This window comes from Centruroides sculpturatus, unplaced genomic scaffold (genome assembly GCF_000671375.1).
Source record: "Centruroides sculpturatus isolate CEXI.00-Female unplaced genomic scaffold, Cexi_2.0 scaffold427, whole genome shotgun sequence".
Taxonomy (NCBI): Eukaryota; Metazoa; Arthropoda; class Arachnida; order Scorpiones; family Buthidae; genus Centruroides; species Centruroides sculpturatus.
In genome coordinates this window covers 339,054-361,032 of record NW_019384635.1, presented here as the reverse complement: position 1 = coordinate 361,032, position 21,979 = coordinate 339,054, and the positions used below count along the sequence as shown (strand labels likewise).

At 29.3% G+C, this 21,979-nt stretch overlaps 1 protein-coding gene across 1 annotated transcript in view; it reads right to left on the bottom strand.

Moving 5' to 3' along the window:
- Window positions 1-21,979, bottom strand: part of LOC111625859 (voltage-dependent calcium channel type A subunit alpha-1-like) — a 243,048-nt gene that overhangs the window by 153,908 nt on the left and 67,161 nt on the right. Inside the window, exons 11-14 of the mRNA XM_023369099.1 lie at window positions 11,392-11,501; window positions 9,310-9,441; window positions 5,906-5,978; window positions 639-756 (exon numbers count right to left, since the gene is read on the bottom strand). Coding sequence (XP_023224867.1) covers window positions 639-756; window positions 5,906-5,978; window positions 9,310-9,441; window positions 11,392-11,501 — 433 coding nt within the window. The remainder of the gene's footprint in view (window positions 1-638; window positions 757-5,905; window positions 5,979-9,309; window positions 9,442-11,391; window positions 11,502-21,979) is intronic.

Genomic DNA, 21,979 nt, shown 5'->3' with positions numbered 1-21,979 from the left:
AAATATATGTTTTATGTGAATATGATAAAAATAAAAATTAAATTAATATAAACTTTACACATTTAAAATAGTCAAAATTTATTTTTGAATATAAATCTAAAATTAAAGTAAAATTATTAATATGAAGTCCTCACATTTACTGCTTTATTATTAATAAGTTATTCTTATTATTAATAACTAATAGAATAAATCACTGGCTTTTTAAACATAATGATATAAATTCCAAAAAAATAAAAAGGTTTCAAAGATGAAGTGTCAAGCCCTATGAGAAGCAATTCTACATATAATATTAACTTTGCAAAAAATATTAAAATATGATCAATCATTTTGGTCAAATTTACAAATTCAAATTTGTTTTATTCTAAAATTTTGTTATTCAATATTGCTTAGACCAAATTAATTGAAAAATATATGATATAATCTGTTAATATAGCTGTTATTGTTTTGATAATTCTTAATATTAAAAAGAAAAAAAAAATCCAATCTGAAGATAATACTAAAGTCATCTTGCAAGTACTTTACATTAAATTTACTGAATAATAGCTTAAAAAATAAACTATTAAAAATAATTTCGATAAATTAAAGAAATGGAGTCATTAAAATACTAATTTTTATAAAATCAAAACAAGAAAGGATACAGTTACCAAATAATGTGAGTATAATAAAATAAATGCTGTACCACATTCCTGTTTTGATTCCACCTTGTGATTCAATTCCTTTATACATTACTTCATTCCAATCTTCTCCTGTGAGGATCTAAGATATAGAATTTATCATATATATTGTACTTACATCTATATATTACAAATTATTATTAATTACTTTTTATATTTAATTGTGCTTATGAAAGCAAAAAAAACAATAACATAATCATTCATTTTTAGTCTTTCAGAAAAAATTTAATTTGAACATTTTAAGAATCTTTCCAATTTTACCATCCAAAGATCATAGAAAAGTTTAAGTTTTCCCCTTTGCAATTTTTTTTAGATGATTCAATTACTTCGTTTTTTTTTTAAATAAATGAAAATCAGTTGAAATAGGATTTGATTATTCAAAAAATTTACTAATCCACTCACACTTTTACAATTTAAAAACAGAATTTGAATGTTTCCATATTTTATTTATTTTAAGACACATTTTTTTACCTATTCCAGCTTGTCCAGAATTGAAATTTATCTTAAAATTGATGGTATCTTATATTCACAGTCCAAAACAGCAATCAGTAGTTATCACGAGTAAACCGTGTAGGCATTATGCACTAATAATTTAATGTTTTTAGCTGTACTACTCAACAGTCACATCAGTTCAAATAAGCTTTTCTTGTAAGGAGTGTTTGATTTAAATTATTTTTTAACATTTTTAAAGCCTTCAAGATAGCATTATGGTACAGTATTCAAATGAAGAACTAGTATGTATATTCTTCTGATCATGGAATTGGAGCTGTCAAACATGACCTGTTTCATGAAATTTATATTGTTTTTCTACATTGTTAATACTTAATATAAAATGTAATACAAATGAATATTTATTTTTCCTTTATTCAAAATATCTTCAAATTCAATCTCAAATTCATGGTGTCTTAGAATTAACCAATGGCATCTTAGAATCAATGAAGTCATAGCCTATAACAATAATTCAATGTAAACAAATTTTATATTTTATACTTGAACTATTGATGAAGTAAAGATTATTAAACAATAATGAAGAATACATACAAGTTTAAATTTTTTATGAACAGCAGAACTTTCCTAAGTAAGAAGTTCCTACATTAAAAGTTTTCCTGTGTAACAAGTTTAATTTCCCAATTTTTCCCCGTAAGGGATATGTACATTTTCCCTATATAAAATGTTCCTGTTTAAGAAAATTTCTCACTTGTGGATGGAACTCCTTGTCCATGAATGAAAAATAAACTCACTTAAAAAAATTTTCAACTGCATTCTATCAAAAATTTTATACGTTTAATTGTGTATGGAAAAAGAAAAAACTACATTAGGTAATGCACAAAATTTCTTGTTATTTTGCATGTGACTTTCAGCTAATTTGAACATGGATTTTACAATTTTCTTACACAGTTATCAGGCAATGAGACTTGTAACAAACCATTGAAAGTTTTCAAGTTCTGACAAACACTATCAATATGTGGGTTTGGTTTGGTTTGGTTTGATGGGATTCAGCAATGCAACTCATAGACAATATGCTCCAGGTGGAATTTCTATAGAAAACTGGCTCCTATTTAGATGTTATAAAAATAGGAAAACTCCATATGGCCATCCTGTTAGTGTAAGAATCAAACAAGACAAAGGAAAATAACCTGAGAATGATCTCATCAAACTGCATTATATATCAACTTTCTGACCTGAGAGAGTATCAACTTATGCTTTCTCATAGTTGATAGTGACACGTTATGATACCTTTCCTTCAACTTTTAGCCACCTCTAGAAAATTTGCACCTTTGAATACAATGAAGAATGGCCAATTTTAATCAGTCATTGCCTATTCTTCCAGTCATTAGGATTAGTATTAAACATATATCTATAAATTACTGAATATCCTACATTTGTATAATAAATAACATTATTTCATTAACCATTATAAGTACAAAAGTCAAATATTGCACTTCAGTTTTTCTCCTAACCTTTCAATCATATTCATAAAAAATTTAAAATTAGCTAAGCTTTTTAAAATGGATTACTGAGATAACAAAATGACAAGAGTAACTAACAGTATAAAAGTACTTTACTACTGATTAATAAAATATACTATTAAAAATATTCAATCTACTTATATTAATAAAAAAATGTAATTTCAATGAGTAGCTAAACTACATTTTTTTTTTTATTGAAATTAAATGTCTCTGAAATATTTAAACTTTAGTTTTACAAATATATACGAAATTTTTAAACATGTGAGGTTCTTAAAAACAGATAATGATTATAATTATTATTAATTATATATAATATAAATGTAATTATATTTATTATACTTATTATTAAATTATATATAATATATATGTTACTGTGAATGACCAATATCTGGCAAATGTCAACATTCTCCAGGGAATGTCAGCATTCACACAGTCGTTTCGTGTATGTACAAAATATTTGCTAAATATTATTTCTCACTTACACTGGCAAATGTTGACATTTAGCATGCACTGATGGTGAATGTTGAATAAAAATATTTTTATTACATTAAGACAAAAATGCAACTTTTTAATACGTCTGTCCTGTGTAAAATAAGAGAAAGCTTAAGTAACAGTACATGTAAATAAACTGTTAAACCTAAAACGAACAGTACATTCTAAATCATTAAAGAAAATAATACAATAATAAACTTACACATAAATTATGTGATTAATATTATACAATCTTATTTATTACAACAGCTTAAACTGTTATGGCACTTTGAATTGCACAAAAGTCCCTTGCTTTTACAACTGCATTTATTCGTGGAACACTTCTTTTTGCAATGACAGCGTGTATAGCCTTGCTCTCCACTTTTCGAATTAGCTGCAGCTGCTTCTCTTAGCGATATTTCTTGAGAAGAAATCACATCTATGGAGTAACTTTTCTTTACAAATTACGAACTGACTACAAGTATAAAGCTGCTTGAGGGTACCATTTTTGTTTGCTAATTTATAAAAGTCAGAGTCTTCTATTCCAACAACAATCGCCAACACATTTTGGGCATCTGTACAGTCACGGTCAACATCAGAGACTTGTATTCATACAGTATCACCAATTTGAGCAGGAAGAAATTTTCTTTTTGAGGTTTGTAACATTTTCGTTGCTTGCAGTAGAAGTTTCTCTTTCGCGGCCACTCTTTTTATAGAAATAACTTTGTGTTGTTCAGTCAGGGCTTGATATGAACACATGGTGGGTTGCAGCTCCTCTTCAATATTATCCTTTGGAATATGGTATTTGTTATGGCCACTGCTCAAATTTTCTTCAAAAGTATTAACTATTTCTTCAAACTGTTCTTTGGTTTCAATAGTAGTCTTCTGTTGTTTTGACCTCCACCAAAGTTTATCTGTGCTTGTCGACATACACCAGCGATTGTTTGAATGTATAATAATATAACCAAATATTTGATCTTTCACCAACGTATTTTGTGTGTGTCAACATTCACCGGAGAATATCGACATTCTCTAATTTCGGTCTTTCACAGTAACATATATATAATTTCAGAATTAAATACTATATATTATTAATTCCAAAATTTATAAGATCACTTACTGTAAAAATTAAAAGTTTTCTGCATAATAATCACTTTAAAATATCAGAATTAATTACTTTCAAGTTTTAAATTAAAAATTTGAGTTTACATTCATTTTATTTGATTTTTGTTAATTAATTTCTATTAAAAACGTCATATTTTATGCTTATGATGGTTTTGTTTATATTTATTTATTTGATTTTCATCAATAAATGATATGTGCATATTTTCTATCTATTAAAAATAGTTCACTGTAGTTTAAATATAGAATATAATAAACTATTTTTAATAAACAGCACATTTTTATATTACATTATACATAATTTTTATTCAATATATTTTGTAGTTAAACTTTATATTTTTATATAATACATAAATTTATTTTACTTAATAAAAAATGGAAATACTAATTCATTTCTAAAATTGATTACTATAATGTAGCAATTGATGTTTCAAATTAAAAAATTTTCAGTTCTTCTTTAACCTCTCTTGATGATATAATTATCTAAATATATAAAATTACTTGTCCTGACTATCTGACTGATTGATTCATCATCACCCAGAGCAAACCGCTGAACCTAAAGAGGTGAAATTTGGTACACAGTTAGGGTACGTCATGAAAACGCATACTAAGAAGAGATTTTTCACGAGGAAGAGGGAGAGGATTAAATTAAGCCTTAACCTGAAGAATGATTTCTACTGTACTATTTTAGATGCGATTTTTTGTTTGAAACTATGTTTAGTCTTCATTGAGTACTTAGGTGTATTAAATTGATAACATTTCAGACATTGTTATATTTTTATATATTTTGATTTTTAACCAAATGTTCGAACTGTTTTAAATTCAAATTTTTTATTGCATATTGGTTTGATTATAGAATGATTGTAAATGTTCTAGAAAATTGATCAAATTGAAAACAGTTTGTTTGATTCTCAACAATATTCATCATTCTCAGCAGTAGGTGTTATACAGTATAACAATTACTATGGTTGTTGAAATACTGAATATAAATGGTGTTTGCTTGCAAAATCCGTGCAAGCGAAGTCGCAGATAACAGCTAGTTATAGCATATTATTGAAATTGTTAATTTTTTTTATTTTAGTGTTTCATGTAATTTAACAATAATAGATGGTAAATGTCTAATTGCTATTTGGACTTTACAAGTATAATCTTATGATCTATAGAATCAAATTCTGAATTATATGTTTTTAAAATATTTACATTATTTAATTTGAATTCAGACTACATAACACTTAAATGACATTTATATAATTGCAGAGATGATTCATCTATGATTCAGTAACCTTATATCTAGTTAGGCAGCAGAAAAAAATGCCATTCAAATGTTTACCCTGATGGACTAGATATATGGTTACTGAATCATACTTGATTATTTTCCAGTTTTATCATTTAGTGTTAAATGACATTTGTTAATTTTCATACAACTGAGAATCAAGTTATATAATGGAAAAAATAAATAAAAATATTAAGCAAAAAATCAAAATATGCAAAAGTAATACTAAACTTTATTCTATGAGTATTTTTATAGTAAAATTTTCAAGTAAAGCAAAATTTACTATTACTACTACTTATAAAATAAGCTGGAAGACAAGTGTAAAAATTAAGTTTTGATAATTTAGTATTTATTATAAATAAAATAATTTAGATATTAAAATTAAATATGCTTACTTGGAAAACAGTGATAAGAGCAATGGGAAATGTATCAAAATTTTCAGGTGGTGTTTCGTCTTCAAAATTAAACCTAATATAAAAATTTTTATTATTTAAAGTATATTTTTGATAATAAAAAAGTACGTAAATAATAAAATTAATATTTTATTAATATTACTTATNATAATATAATATAATAAATACAGTGTTCTCCCCAAAAATTTTTAATAGCTGCATGGAATGAAGAAGCAGCCAGGTGGATAAAAAAAAAAAAATATATTGTGCAATATTATAAAATTCTGTTATTTGTAAATAAGGTAGAGCATCGATTATCCGACTCAATTGGAAACTGGGGTTGGTCGGATAACTGAAAAAACGGATAACCGAAAAATATGAAAAAATACATTATTTGATTATTAGTATAATATATTAGTATATCTCATGTAATTAGTATATTAGTATATCGCTATTAACCTACTTTGCGTCGAATTTTCATTGATGTTAAGCCTAACAAAAATTTTTTTTAAATAATAATCGTCGCTATTGTTTTGTTAAAATTTAGAAAATTAAGCCTCATTTAAATACTGGCCACCCTTTCATGGTCGAGCCATGTTGCCAGCTAAAACACGTAAAAATACTATTAAAGTAGCCAAGACATAGCCAAATATTGTAGCGCCACATCAGTAGCGGACATTTGAATTTGCCGACTAGAACGGTCGGTTAACCAATGTGGCAGTTAATCGGGGGTCGGATAATCGATGCTCTACTGTATAATCACTTTTTCTCTACAAACACATACTTTATACATACTTTATATAATCTTATATTCTGATTTTCAGATAATTTTTCTTTGTTTTATTAATATGTATTTCTTCCTTCTTATCTCTCTTCTCCATCATTTTTTATATACCTTGTTTCCAGTATTTCTCAATCTACTTCGCACATATTTTTGTGGTTTCTATTCCATGTTTATTGGTAATTTGTATTTTCACATAACCACATCATATTAACTGCTTTCTTTCTATTTCATCATTAATTGATTCATTAATATACTTCTTTCATTTTTTTTATTTTGTGCACATATAATAATCTTTATAACCTTGCAGTGCATCTATTTCAACTATACCTAGCCAGCATTCTTTCATCTTTTTTGAGATTCCCTACATTTTTGCTCCATATAATATGTAATTTAAAGTATTTCTCACTAGGGTGTTAAATATATCCCATTTTCTTTTTTTGATTTGGCATGCTACCAGATTCCATTTAGCCTCTTAAACTCCCTTTCCTTGTTTTTCCTGTTTCTTATTGCTTAATTATCTCTTCCATCATGGACTAATTTCATTTCTAAATATTTGTAATGGCCACATACTATAAGCTCCACATTTTATAATTTTTATATTACTGTCTATACTTCCCTCATACAAAATTTACTTCCCCCATATTCATAGATAATACAATGGAACCTGGTTAACTTAAAGTTGCATATACTCAAAGTCTTTTCTTTCCTTACGTGTCCAGTGTAGGAATTTATACATTAAATCAAACTGGTTAACTTGATTTTGTCAATCTGTTTAAATTAAATGGAATTTTGATACAGTAGTTTCATAAACTCTTTGGAATTTTACTTTTAATTTCCATTACATAAAATAATTAATGTTCATCTACTGAATAAACTGATTGGAAACTTCCAATAAAGCACAGGAACTACATACAACTAAAAATGAACATTGTATCATGTGATGGCAGGCAGGGAATGGTGGCTTCTTGACAGTGTGTGACCTAGATACTGTAACTGCCATTTGAACCTCCTTTTTCAGATATGTATGTGGGGATTAGAAGAGTAAAATTCCTAAACTGTTAAGAAAATAAACGAGGGGTTATAGAGGAGATGAGGGAGATAAAGGAGAGAGAAATGAGTAAGGGGAGATGACAGTTGGTGACGACACAAAGAGGAGTAAAGAAGTTACAGATGCTAGAACATTATCATTCTATCTATAATTTGAAGATGGTTATGAATGCTCATTTGTCATTTCTAGTTCTATATTTCTATCACTATTTCTACATAATATATATATTTTTTAAATTAATTTATCAAAAATTGATTTATTATGTTGATGTTGGCTAGTCAGCAAAATCCATCAGCAATGAAACAAATATATATATATATATATATATATATATTTTATACACACANATAAATTAATTTTAATAAATGGTTATAGTCTGATTCTATGTAAAAATTTTAACCTCTGTGGCAAATTTTTAAAAATATAATCACCATAAAGACTGGTGTGTTTGTAATAAAAAAAATAATAAAAAGATAGGTGCAAAATATTGCAATTTAAAAAAATCCTTATAAAAACACTTAGGAGTGAATGGATCTACCATTCAAGAAAACATTATTAGCAGCAGCTTATTTACCCATTTGGTTAAGCATTTGAGTTTATGGACAATGCCAAGAGATTCACATTGACATAATGATTCTACGTAATAAGACCCATGGAAATGTCGTATGGATTATTTTGGGTCACCAATAAACCAATGCACAAAATCTTGATTTTTAGCCAAACCTCCATAACTCAAAATTTTTAAACTCAAAGTCCAAATTTTTTTTCCTGACCAATTCAAGTTAACCAGATTCCATTGTAGTTATGAATTAACTATTACAAGTCTTAACCAGTAATTTAAATTTAAATATTAATCATTCCAATTATCATTTGCTGACAGTAGTTTAAACTGCTGAATTTACTACTTAAATTACATGCTAACTTTTGTTAAAGAAAAGACAGCTCCAAAAAGCAGCAAGCATATAACACTAGATGAATTACTATTAACTAAATAATAATTAATAAATCTTCATATTATACATTTTTTAATTATTGTACTTTTAATATCAGAGTCAACAATTTCTAAAATTCCACTAATTGTAGTTTTATTTATTTACTCTACTTAACTTTATCAGTATATCTAAGTGTCAAAGTGATTATAAAAAACATATTCTACTGTATAAGTAATTATTTACTATTATTAAAAAGTTGTATTCTTTATGTTGTCAAGGTTTCATTCTATTTTTATTTAACAAAAGTTGAATCAAAGAAACTGCATGATAATCAATTAAAACTATGTGTATTTTTTATATTATTAGTTATTCGTATTGATAAATCAAACATATTCATTCTTAAAAGTCTTTCAGTTTAAGACTGATTATATATTAATACTATAATATATAAATACATAAAATACTACATTAATTAATGATCTAATAAAATTATTTATAATTATTTTTAAGTCAATTACATTTATAAAAACATTAATTATAATTTTTAATTTTATATTTAATATATATATACAAAAACAAATAACCAAATTTATTTTATTTTTTAATAATCCTGTTAATTTTATTTATGTTTAATGATACTTACGATCCACCAAAAAGTTGCATTCCTAACAATGCAAAGATGAGTATGAATAAAAAAAGGAGAAACAATAAACTAATAATAGATCTCATACTGCTGAGAAGGGAAATGACTAAATTTCTTAATGGAGACCAATATCTAGAAAAAAATAATAATAATAATCAGTAAAGTGATAAAAACAAGTTTCTCTTTGAATTTATTATATAATTGTAGAATTATTTTTTAAATATGTCAAATTATTCAATACAAATAGTCTGCACAAGGCCACTTTATAAATTACAAAATTATTAAATGATACTTTATTTTTAAACTGCATAACATATAAATAATCATAATCCAAATTGTCACTGTTTCTTCTGTGTCACAATGTAAAATTTAATAATTTAATATTATGAAATAATATTTATAAGAACTAATAATTTATTAAATCATATATTGTTTATCTATCAAATTAATTTTATTTTTAAATCTAAATTTTAGATTAAAAATATCAAAGATGGATTTTGGTTTTTAATATTTTCTACAGAATTTTATAGCTTTAATTAATATTGTTAATTAGTAAAAGAAAAGTATGTTGGTTGAGCTATGTCATATATTTCAATTCAAAAGTCATTCATTTTTATTTTTGCACAAACAACTTATGGTGCCATTTACATAATACCTGTACAATTTAAATACTAATTTAAAAAATTAAACAAAGTAAGTAAAATTTTAATAAATAATAATATGCCAAATTTTATTTGCAACTATTGAAATTAATGCTCAATACTGAAAACATAGGTATTTGCTTGAGATGATCTACTGATCTCCTTGATTGTACAATGCTGTTGATTTTAAGATGCACCATAAATTTGAAATTGAATTTTATTTTTTTAATTGGAAGGAAACAATCAATTTTATAAAGTTTTGAACCCAATAAAATTGATTAAAAAGTTTAAAAAAAAAACACAAATATCACAAAATAAATAATGTTGGGCAATACTACTATTTCCAAATATAAACATCCAAACCTGATAGTTATATATTAAAGCCAAACTATTGCCAAATTATATCAGGCTATATTACTACTACTATTATTAATTAAATGCTAAAGTAATTTGGCATTAGAGGCAGGCCTTAGGCACCATCTCTTGCTAAATTTAATAATTATAATTAAATTAATATTTTAATTAATTTAGAAGATTGTGAAAGAAAATTTTTCTTCACCTAATTGCCCTAGGAATTCTACTACCCACATACCTATGAGTCTCAAAGCCCCTAAGAATACCAAATCCAAGCACCCATAATTTTTCTTCTAAATTAATTAATTTAAGTATAATTATTAAATTTAGCAAGAGATGGTGCCTAATGCCTGCCTCTAATGCCAAATTACTTAGCATTTAATTAATAATAGTAGCAATAATATAGCCTGATATAATTTGGCAATCATTTGGCTTTAATGCTATTTCCATGATCTTCTGCATATACAATAACTCTCTGTCATACATCATAATGTCACTGAAGATATTTAAACATTAAAAAAGAAGTTTGAATTAAATGCTTGTTACTATCAAAATTCATCTAAACTGATTTCTGTTGAAAAATATCGACAAAATGTCTTTGATTGATGTATGCAACATGTGGTCTAATCAACGATTAGACTACACATTGCATTCACCATCAACAGTCAGTAGTCTTGTCAATGACTATTGATTTTTGTTTTGGCTGCAAACATAAGAATATTGTGGTGTCAACAACATAATGCATGGAGACCTAGTATAATGAGTTCAGCAGAGTGACACTATCTCCATCCAATGCATGTGTTCAGAATATTTTTAAAAAAATCATGTATAACAACACACAAACCCTCTTTAGAAAGGCAATATATCCTGTCCACTAGATGACACTAGAAGCACTGCATACAGTATGCCTCAATGTCATCAACTTTAAGCACCTCTGTTTTAGACAAGTAAAAATAGACAAAAAGTGTATCTTAGAATCAAGTAAATAGGGTATATATAATGCCTTATTCACCTATAAATTTCAAGAAAGTAAGTATACACACTAAAAATTTTAATAACAGTTATATAATAATATTGAGACACTTACTTTGTAACTTTAAATATCCTGAGTAACCTTAATGCTCTCAATACTGACAAACCAAAGGAACCATCATTTAAATTGGACCATACTACTTCAAATATACTACCAGCTATAACCTAGAAAAGTAAACAACGATAAAACAATTATAGTTTTTATTTAAATTTAAAATATTTTTGAAAATTAATTATTATTTTCACTGAAATAACTTTAGAAGTACAAATTTACTTATATAAAATAATTATAGAAAATAATATAATGATGAGAGAAGCTTAATAAAATCTCTTTTTTTTTGGTTCATAATCATCATTTAATAATATTAACTTAATATACTGGTAACAGATTTGTTACACATATAAAGTTAATTTTAATTCTACAAAAAAAAATGTACTGTACGTCCAATTCAGTAGAAATTTCATCCATATTCATACATTTTGCATATTCAAAAATGTAAACTTTATTATTATTTGTAGACAGATTAACAAAATAAAAATGGATAAGAGGCAATGAAATAATTTTTAATGTTTCTATTTTAAATGGCTAGTTTACTGTAATTTGACTCTTGACTTTATACTGCAGTAATGAATACTATCTAGTATTTGTGTTTTAGCACATGTATTTATGTAGTTAATGAACATAGCAGTATAGTAAAATGCACTACAGGTATACCTCACCTTACATTGGTAATTGGTTCCAGGAGAGTCAACTTAAGTCGAAAAACAATGCAAGTCAAATTTACTTGTCTCCAAATTTACTTATCACTAGGCTGAACCACAAAATAACCATTCCCAGTTCTGTATTTTATTTATAAATGCATTTTTAATAATATATGATTAATAAGAATTTATTTTAAGCTTACAAATAAATTTTAATTTTTAATATAGTACAGAAAAAAAAGTAATCTAAATTTACGAATACATGTACAGTGGTGCCTTGTATAACGTACGCCTCGAATAACAAACACTGCAAACAATGGACTTTCTGTTTGGCTGTTATGTGACTCGAGCAACGGACTGGCTGCGAACAACGGACTTTCCATTTGGCAGTTACGTGAGGCAAACAATGGACTTTCTGCGAACAAGTGCGAATGCTGTTTCCACTCTTTTGCTGTTGCCAATGACGATCTGCTATTTTTATAATATATTAGTATTATTAGAATATATTATTAGTATATCTGAAGTACAGAGCTCCCATTGGGATTCGGCTTGCTCCCTTGTTTATTATGTACAGTACATCACATCAGTGCAGGGTATTTACATTTATTCAAGTGTTGTGCAAATCATGGCTTCTAAAAAAACAAAGGTGATTTCAATTGAAACAAAGCAAGGAATCATCAGAAGGAGTGAAAGTTGACAAAAACTTCCTTGTAAAATGGGGAGAGGTTCAGGAGTTTACAAACACTCATTATCCAAACACAGTTGAGGCTAACAGGATCAATGATCTCTACAATGACACCGTTGCCCATCATTTCCGACAGGTGTTGAAGAAGAGAGAGAAACAGACCACCTTGGACATATTTTTCAAGAAGCCAGCTGCCAAAAGACAAAGGATGGAACAAGAGAAGTTGACCCTGAATCTGACTCCGATTAAAAACCAGTAAAAAGAGACCTGCTGCAATGTGTAAAAAGTCTGTATCTGTATGAATGTGTGAATAAAGTGTTCCTTCACCTCCTCCTCACATCATCTGACTACAAGGCATAATTGGTGACTGCTCCATTTTCATTTTTTTTTTTATGGTACAGTACGGTTATTTTATGCTGCGAAACAAATTATATGTTTTAACATGTATTTCTATGGGAAAATGCGTTTTGTATAATGGACTTTTCACTTAATGGACATGCACCTGGAACGGATTAAGTATGTTATACAAAAAACCACTGTACATACTTGTAAATATACATGTTTACAATTTGGTGATGTTTACAGTTCATTGTGGACTCTATTTGTGAATGTGGTTTGCTCTAAGACATTATAAAATAAGATGATTTTTAAGGTTAAATAACAAATACAGTTATTAAAATTATTTTGCAATAGTAAAAAATAATAATTTATGTTAAATTTATCAATAACGAGTGGCACCGGCAATGACGCAAAACAGTAGATATTGGAACTACTGTGGAAAATGCCAATATTGAGCTCTTAAAGACTGCTAAATAAGATGACAACACAGAGTCACAGATGTTTTCATATTTCGTTCTCTGCAATTTATGATGATTATATTAACATTTACTGTAAATGTATGTATTTTAATATGATTTTATGTGCTTTTAACACTTTTCTAGTGATATTACAATTTCAATATTTGTGGCAGACAGAATTAAAGTCGAATAAAATGACTTAAACTTGATTTTTATTTTTCATATATTTTTTTGACAAACGACGTATAATCAAGAACGACGTAACTTGAGGTATACCTGTATTCATTTCTTTCCATAATAGATTACTAGAGTGATTACTAAATCTCAGCTTCCTTTCCTCTAACATAAAATTTTCTTTTCAATCTATTTTGTCTTGAGTATTACTAGTTTCCTATTCTACTTGCTTCAATTTCCATTGCTAGTGGTAAAGCTTCTGTGTAAACTAGTTTTTAGTAATAGTATTATTTAGTAATAAATGTATTAAATTGAGCTCTAATAAGTTCTAAGAAAACATATTCATTGGTAAGAATGCATAGCATTTCAAAACATTTTAATTAAAAATATACATCTACAGGGTGGACCATATTAATCAATCCAATAGAATAACTAGAAAAATATGCAACTTACAAAAAATGTATTACACCAAAAATATTAGACAAGATGGGACTATTGGTTTAATCATAGATGATACCACAATTCATGAAAATAGGGTCAACTTCATTTTATTCAATTATAATCCCATTTTTTTAATGCATATTCTGATTCTACATCAAAAATAAACAAATTTTTATCTAAAACATTTTTTTCAAAAGATGCACTTATCAGAAGTTATGAGTACTTGACGTTTTACACAGCTACCACACAGTGAATGCATAAATCTTTAAATCCTGTGAGATCTGCTAAAAAAAAAAAAAAGTCATTAAGAAACAATTATTATTTGGTGAAATCATTCCTTTTTTTTTTATAAACAATGAACTTATACAAAAACTAGTACCATAGCATATTAATGCCACCAACTTTGAGATAAAGAAATGACATTGATCTTGATTCCACCAAATAATAATTGTTTCCTAATGACATTTTTTAAAGAATTTTCTTCCTTTATTCAGCAAATTTCACAGATATTCACAGATTTATGCATGCACCATCTGGTGGCTGTGTAAAAATTCAAATACCCACTTCTTCTGATAAGTGCATCTTTTGAAAAAAATGTTTTAGATAAAGTTTGTTTATTTTTTACACAGAATCAGAATATGCAATAAAAAATGAAGTTTCCATTGATGAAAATAAAATTGACCTATTTTCACCAATTGTAGCACCATCTAAACAAAACTAATAGTCCCATCTTATGGTCTTTTCAAAGTCTGACATTTTTGATACAACAATTTTCTGTAGCATGAGTTATTTTTGAGTTATACCACTGAATCAATTAAAAAAATGGTCTCCCTGTATACAGACTATCCACTTAAACATCTGTCCTGATGCAAAAGATCTTTTCAGTATTGCACAAATGTATGCCTGTTCTAGTGCTAAAATAACCAAAGAGAAATCAATTTAAGACAATTTAGTATAACATATAAATAATATTTGATTGTAAAGGATAAAGACAACATTGTGAGAGATCACTGAATTGGTGATATCCAAATGTCAGGATTATTGTATGTAGGGTGAAGGAAAGTGAGGTAAATAACAGCAGTGACAAAGAAACCCGTTTATTTATACTAAATCTTACAATCTAGTGCTTCTCGTCAACTGTAAGCACTGGACTGTAGAGTCAATGGCCCCAGGGTGGTCAGTCGAGATGTTTTGATGGTGTCGGGAAGTCCAATGACGAATGGTGAAAACCAGAAGTTCAAGGCCAGATGGTGTCGTTAGGGAAGAAGACAAGACAGATAACTTCACAACAGGAGGCAAAGGAAAGTCTGGTCAAATGACTTAACAGTTGGAAGCTGGAAAAAGTCTGCACAGTTAACTTCACATTGGGAGGCAGGGAAAAGTCTGTCTTTGTCCTTGAGATCCAGATTTTTAAAAGATTCTCTTCCTGGATCTCTAGCTTTTGATTGGTCAGTTTCTTGTATCTAGGCAGATAACAGACCATTTCGAGCTACCAAAGGTTTAATTTGACACTGTTTTAATCCGATCAAGGGAAATTAATCAAACCTTGAAACTTCTGCTCTTATTTAATTGTTTCAAATTCTCTTAAGTCTGACACATAATCTCAGCGCTATATCTTCTTATAAGGTTATTTAAAAACTTATTTTTTTCTCTCGATTAATAATTTTATTATTTCCCAACATTATTTAGGTTTTTCTTCCAGTTTTTATGAGCATTAGAATCAAAGCTCAATCCTTTGATTTGACACTTTTATGATATTTTTAACACGTGAGCTCAAGTATCACTCAGCCTAACAATTGTAAAAATTGATACAAGACAGTGAACTTTATTTTGTTAGAGAACATGTTTAAATTGACAGTCTTCAGTGACAATACTAAGATGTAGACAGTTGAGCATGGCATTATGGATGTCACCATTTCACAGACCTCTCATATGCATATCTTTAGTTCACCAACATTGTGCAATGCTACTAGATATGCATTGTAAACTGATGCTTTTAGGTGACTCCACAGGAAAAATCCAGAGGGATGAAATCTGGAGAATTTGGTAACTGTGATTTATTTATTTTATTAAATGCATTAATTTATTATTATTGTAGCATTTTATAAATGAATTAAATATCTATCCAGGGATAAAAGATTAAGTATTAGTTATTTCAGTGTTAGACCAAGGTTGCACCACATGTATACACTTGTGCACTGACAGTGCACAAGTGTATGAGGGGGACCCAAAAAAAAACCGAACTGAGAGCGCGCTGCCATTCGTAGACATAGTAGAGAGTTCTCCCGTTAGATGGGTTTAGTAGAGACCTTCAGGAAACAGCTGTGCAAACGGCATCAGTTTGTAGGTTTACGTTTGAGTGTAGTGTTGTGTTTCCCTTACTGTTATTTTGTTCCGCCTGTGAAGTTCTGGGCATCCTTCAACATCTCGAAATGATGAAAACGTTGAAAAAATCCGCCAAAAAAGTTTTAACACATCTGCGAGAGGATGTGCGAAGGAAATGCCCAGAACTATGGCGATCAGGTGACTGGTTCCTTCATCATGACAATGCTCCTCTACACACGGCCTTATGAGTGACCCACTGTTTGGCCTCTCGGGGACGGCCTGTCGTTCCCCACCCTCTGTATTCACCAGACCTAGCCCCATGCAACTTTTTTCTGTTTCCGAGAATGAAGAAAAATCTAAAAGGGAAGCGTTTTGATGATGTGGAGGCGGTAAAAACAGCTTCACTAAGGGCACTGGACAATATCAAGTTTGAAGAGTTACAGAGATGCTTTAAACAGTGGGGAAAAAGACTTGACAAGTGCATCACATCTAATGGAGAGTGCTTTGAAGGTGACTGAAGGAATTTTGTAAAAAGTTCATTAAGTTTTTATACAAAAACTCCAGTTTTTTTTGGGTCCCCCATGTATGCATGCAAAAAGTGCAAAAAGATCTATTTTGCCTCTGAACAGATGTTTAAGTGAACACTGTATATATACATCAAAAGTAATTGTGTTGCACTGTATCTTAAAGTTTCAGCTGATAAATGTACACTGTTAGATTTTACAATAAAATTTTAATTAAAGAAAGCATGAAAAATTTTAACAAGATATAAGTTATGTACATTCTCCTTTCTAATAAAAGCTTTCTAATCTTAGACTGAAAATGTCAAAAAATTTACACTCCTCAAAAGTGAAATTGCAACACCACAAAGGAAGCAGGACTGATATAGGTGACAGAGATATGCAAATGTTTAAAAGAACAAACAAAGATATGAAACAGACTCTTGTTTATTCAGTAACAAATATGGCCCCAAGGACAGCTGTACAGGCCATTATATGGCAAGGCATACTATCAGTGAGGTGATTAATATTTGCCCAAGGTATCCTTGCCAAGTTATGTCCACTGCAGTGCACATGTCGTCTATGGTATGTGGCAGTGGTCCCTAGTTTACCTCACTTTGTATGAGGTCCTACAGGTGATCTTTCTCCCATCAAGGGAGAGAGATCTGGTGAGACTGCTGGCAGGGAAGGATGTGAATTCTGTTCAGGCTGGCGAGAGTTCACTGTACAACATACAGTTGTACAGTGAATTTTGCTAGAACACCTTGTGGGTGTGGCCTGCACCAGTAGCTGAGGACAGGCCCCACAATTTGTGTGACACACTGGTCTACTGTCAGAGAACCGGAAATGTGCACCGGGGCTGTCTGCTGATTAAACATGATGTCTCCTCAAATCATAATGCTTAGCAAACAGGGCTGGCACATAGCTTTCTCTGAGATATGGTACATCCATCCACACCATCATTCCTCAACAGACAGAAGCAGGATTTATCTGTAAACAATACCTAATGCCATTCAGTTGTCCAATTGCAATGATGATGACACCACATCAGGCATGCAGCTCTGTGTCAAGTAATTAATGGCACCCCTGTTACTGATTACTGTGCATGCAGCCCAACATGAAAACAGTTGCAAATGGTTTGGGTGGACACAGATATACCTATTGACAGCAACAGGTGGCTTCTGATATCACAAGCCATGGGAGTAAGCCCCAACAGGCCATTTAGTGAATCTGCTAGTCTTTGCACTATTATGCACCAGTGCAATCAACTTCCTCTTTGGTATATTTGCAGATGTTGCTGCATCCATCATGTAACACATTGCTTGATGGTGACCCTCAATGGTATGCACGTCATACCCAACATGCATGGTAACTGCACACATCAACAAACTGAGGTCACGCAGCTCCAAGATATGATCTCATTACCCAGCCATTAACTGGTGGTATTCAGCTCACTGTCATCTCCAAGGCATTTCTATGCGTCTTCAAAAGTTCAGCTGCTGCAAACCATTACTGATTCCATTTATGGCCAAGCCAGCTGCTGGTCTTTATAGACTAAAACTGAGTATCACATAACCTGGTGCATACACAAACTTAATCATTTGCATACCTCTGTCACTTCTATTGGTCAAGCTATAGTCCTCCTTCGTGATGTTGCAATTTCAATTTTGAGGAGTGTAGTAGAATAGTATAAAATTTAATTTAATGATAAAATAATGATTCATCAATATTAATTTTTATAATTAATATATTCAAATAAATTTTACATTGCAATTACTATTATCAAAGAAAGGAAAAAACATTTATGAATGTAACAGGAAGTATGAGAAGCTTTATTAATAGTATAACAGTCTTCTCAAAAATACTGGAATGAGAAATAAACACTCACAAAAAAAACCGTTTTTAACCAGTAATTGAACTTTAATGTAACTTCCGAATGTTTTCACCCTTCACCAAGGCCTGCTTCAGGTAACGAACTAAACTGACTTCCAACTTGGAACGTTAGAACGATGATGTTTGACTTTAAACTCTGTATATATCAAATTCATGCCGCTGATTGAATTTATTCGAATTTCTCATACAGATATTTCCACACATGTGCCACCGTCTTGCAGTCTTTAAAGTTAATACAGTTGCCTTTCAAGTTGGCTTTATAAATTTCCAAGAATTCCAGGTGACGAATATGATCTGTTTGAAAGGCCTGCCTAATTAATCTGGTGTTCTGGAGGTCCACATATACTTCCAGGTCAGTGGCGTACGTGGACAAGGCAGTGGTATGCCTGTTGTTCGCATGGTTGAATTGATGTTCACATATCCATTTGCATATTGAATGTATGGTTAAACCAATATAAACTAAGTCCCTTTGGAATCTATCATCCCTAAGAGGAATAGAGTACACTCCTGGGGCTAAATGTACACTTACCTGTCTAGATGTGTGGCAGGATTCCAATTCTTATTGGAAAATGCCTGGCTTTAATCCAAATACAACTCTATGTTAATTATGTGTTCATAACATGATCTCTAACAACAGTTTTGTGCTAATTTGAAGTCATTGTGCATCTGCTTCGATCCATTTTATCTTTCACATTGCATAGCAACCTGTATATTGTGCTGGATCTCCTGTATGTGATTTCTGTACTACTCTGGTTTGCAATATCCTTGTATAAGGAATACAAGTATTGATTGAACTGAGCACGACACTCTGCTTGAGCTACAACATATAGAAGATATAGCTGTTGAACACACTACAAAAGAAACATGGTACATAGTTTTGCCTGCACCTATGCCAACCAACTTGCCGTACACAGTATTTCCAACACCGAGTCTACTTCTAACAAAGGCTAACAACGCAACATAGCCTCCAGGCATACCACAGTTCATTCAATCAACATTTGAACTCCTCATACAAAGATATTGCAGGCCAGAGTGGTACAGAAACCACATACAGGAGATCCAGTACAATATACAGGCTGCTATGCAATGCAAAAGATAAAATGGATCAAAGCAGAGCCCCACAAGTGTAGTCTGTTCCTCTTAGAAATGATAGATTCCAAAGGGACTTAGTATATATTGGCTCAACCATACGTTCAATATGAAAAAGGGTATGTGAACATCAATACAACCTAGCGAACAACAGGCATACCACTGCCTTGTCCACGTATGCCACCAACCCAAAAATACATGCAGACCTCCAGAACACCAGATTAATTAGGCAGGCCTTTCAAACAGACCATATTTGTCACCTGGAAGCCTTAGAAATTTATAAAGCCAACTTGAAAGGCAACTGTATAAACTTTAAAGACTGCAAGACGGTGGCACATGAGTGGAAATACCTGTATGAGAAATTCAAATGAAGTCAATCAGCCATGTGAATTTGATATATATAGAGTTTAAAGTCAAACATCATCGTTCTAATGTTCCAAGTTGGAAGTCAGTTTAGTTCATTACCTAAAGCAAGCATGAAGGCCAAAAACGTTTGGAAGTTACATTAAAATTCAATTACTGGTTTAAAAGGTTTTGTTTGTGATTCTTTATTAATAGGTTTTCAACATCAATAAATGAACTTAGCCTTTAAAAGAATCAGACAATAAGTTATAACTATTAATGTGGATTACTTTTAATTTTGATATTACAAAATTTTTCAAGAAATGTTATTCAATAAAAAAAGAACTTTATAGTAATAACATTTTTAGGCTTATAAAAATAAAAAAATAATAGTTGCATTATGAGTATCAATAGCCATTCATATTCATTTACATTTTTAATAAACTATTACTAATTACTAGTTTAAGTAAAGGTCATAACATGATAAGCATGATGAATTGGCCCCAGTTAGATAATGAAAATTGGCCCAAAAGTAGGTATCAATGAATGGGTAATTACTGCCAGTATTAGACCAATTTTTAAAAAAAATTGAAATTACATACAAGAACATGATTCTTAAGTTTTTCAAAATACATCATAATCCCAGATTATCTGAGACAAACCTGAAAGTGAATACAGTATTGTTTCATACATTAATTCATAAAGGAAAGTTCAAAATGGTAGTATGTATGTGGTTAAAATAAATGGAATTTGAAAACAATTGATAAAAATCGCCCTAAATGACAAGTTACATCACAAAAAAATTACAAAAACTTATCATTTTATATTACAAATTTAATAAGTGAAGTCAGCAATTTTTTGTAGTATAATATAGAATATAATAATATAGAAAATGTTTGAAATTGTCACCCTATTCTAAATCAGTGATCTCTTTTTGAAAACATTTATCAAATGAAAAAAACTACAAATTTTTTCATTTGAATTTTGCATCAAAATATTTTCTAATATACTCCATCTTGTGCATTTCATTTTTCCAATAATGATGTAGTTTTTAGCTTGCAATTTCATACAAAGAAACATTAATTTATATATTATTTTGAAAAATTCAAAAATCACATTTTTATGTGTAATCTCAAAATTTGTAAAAAATTTGGTGAAATATTGGGTAGCAATTAATCAATAACTGATATCTATTTTTGGGCCAGTTCTAGCCCAAAAATATGATTACTTCTCCTGCTACAGTCTTAGTAATTGTTATGAAAATGCTCAAATAATAAATTTATAATTAAAAGCTGGAAATAGAAATGTTATTAAAAATTAAATTTAATACCAAAATAAGAAACTGAAATATATATATATATCAAAAATTTGAATATTAATTAATGCATACTAAAATACAACTTACTATACAATCAAATCTGTTGAATGCTGATTCAAAATAAATACGAGGGCCTAAGGCATACATTTTAACAAGCATTTCAAAAATGAATAATCCTAAAAATACAAATTCTGCATAAACTGTGAGAAAAAGAAAAAGATATATTATATTAAAATACTTGCTAATAATTCTGACATTTATATATTTTACATTTTAAAATTATTTATTAGTTTTAATTTTATTTTTCATTTTATATTTTAATTTTTTAAAATATATGAAGAGAGATTAAATAGTAAAGTAATTTACTCTTTAACCAA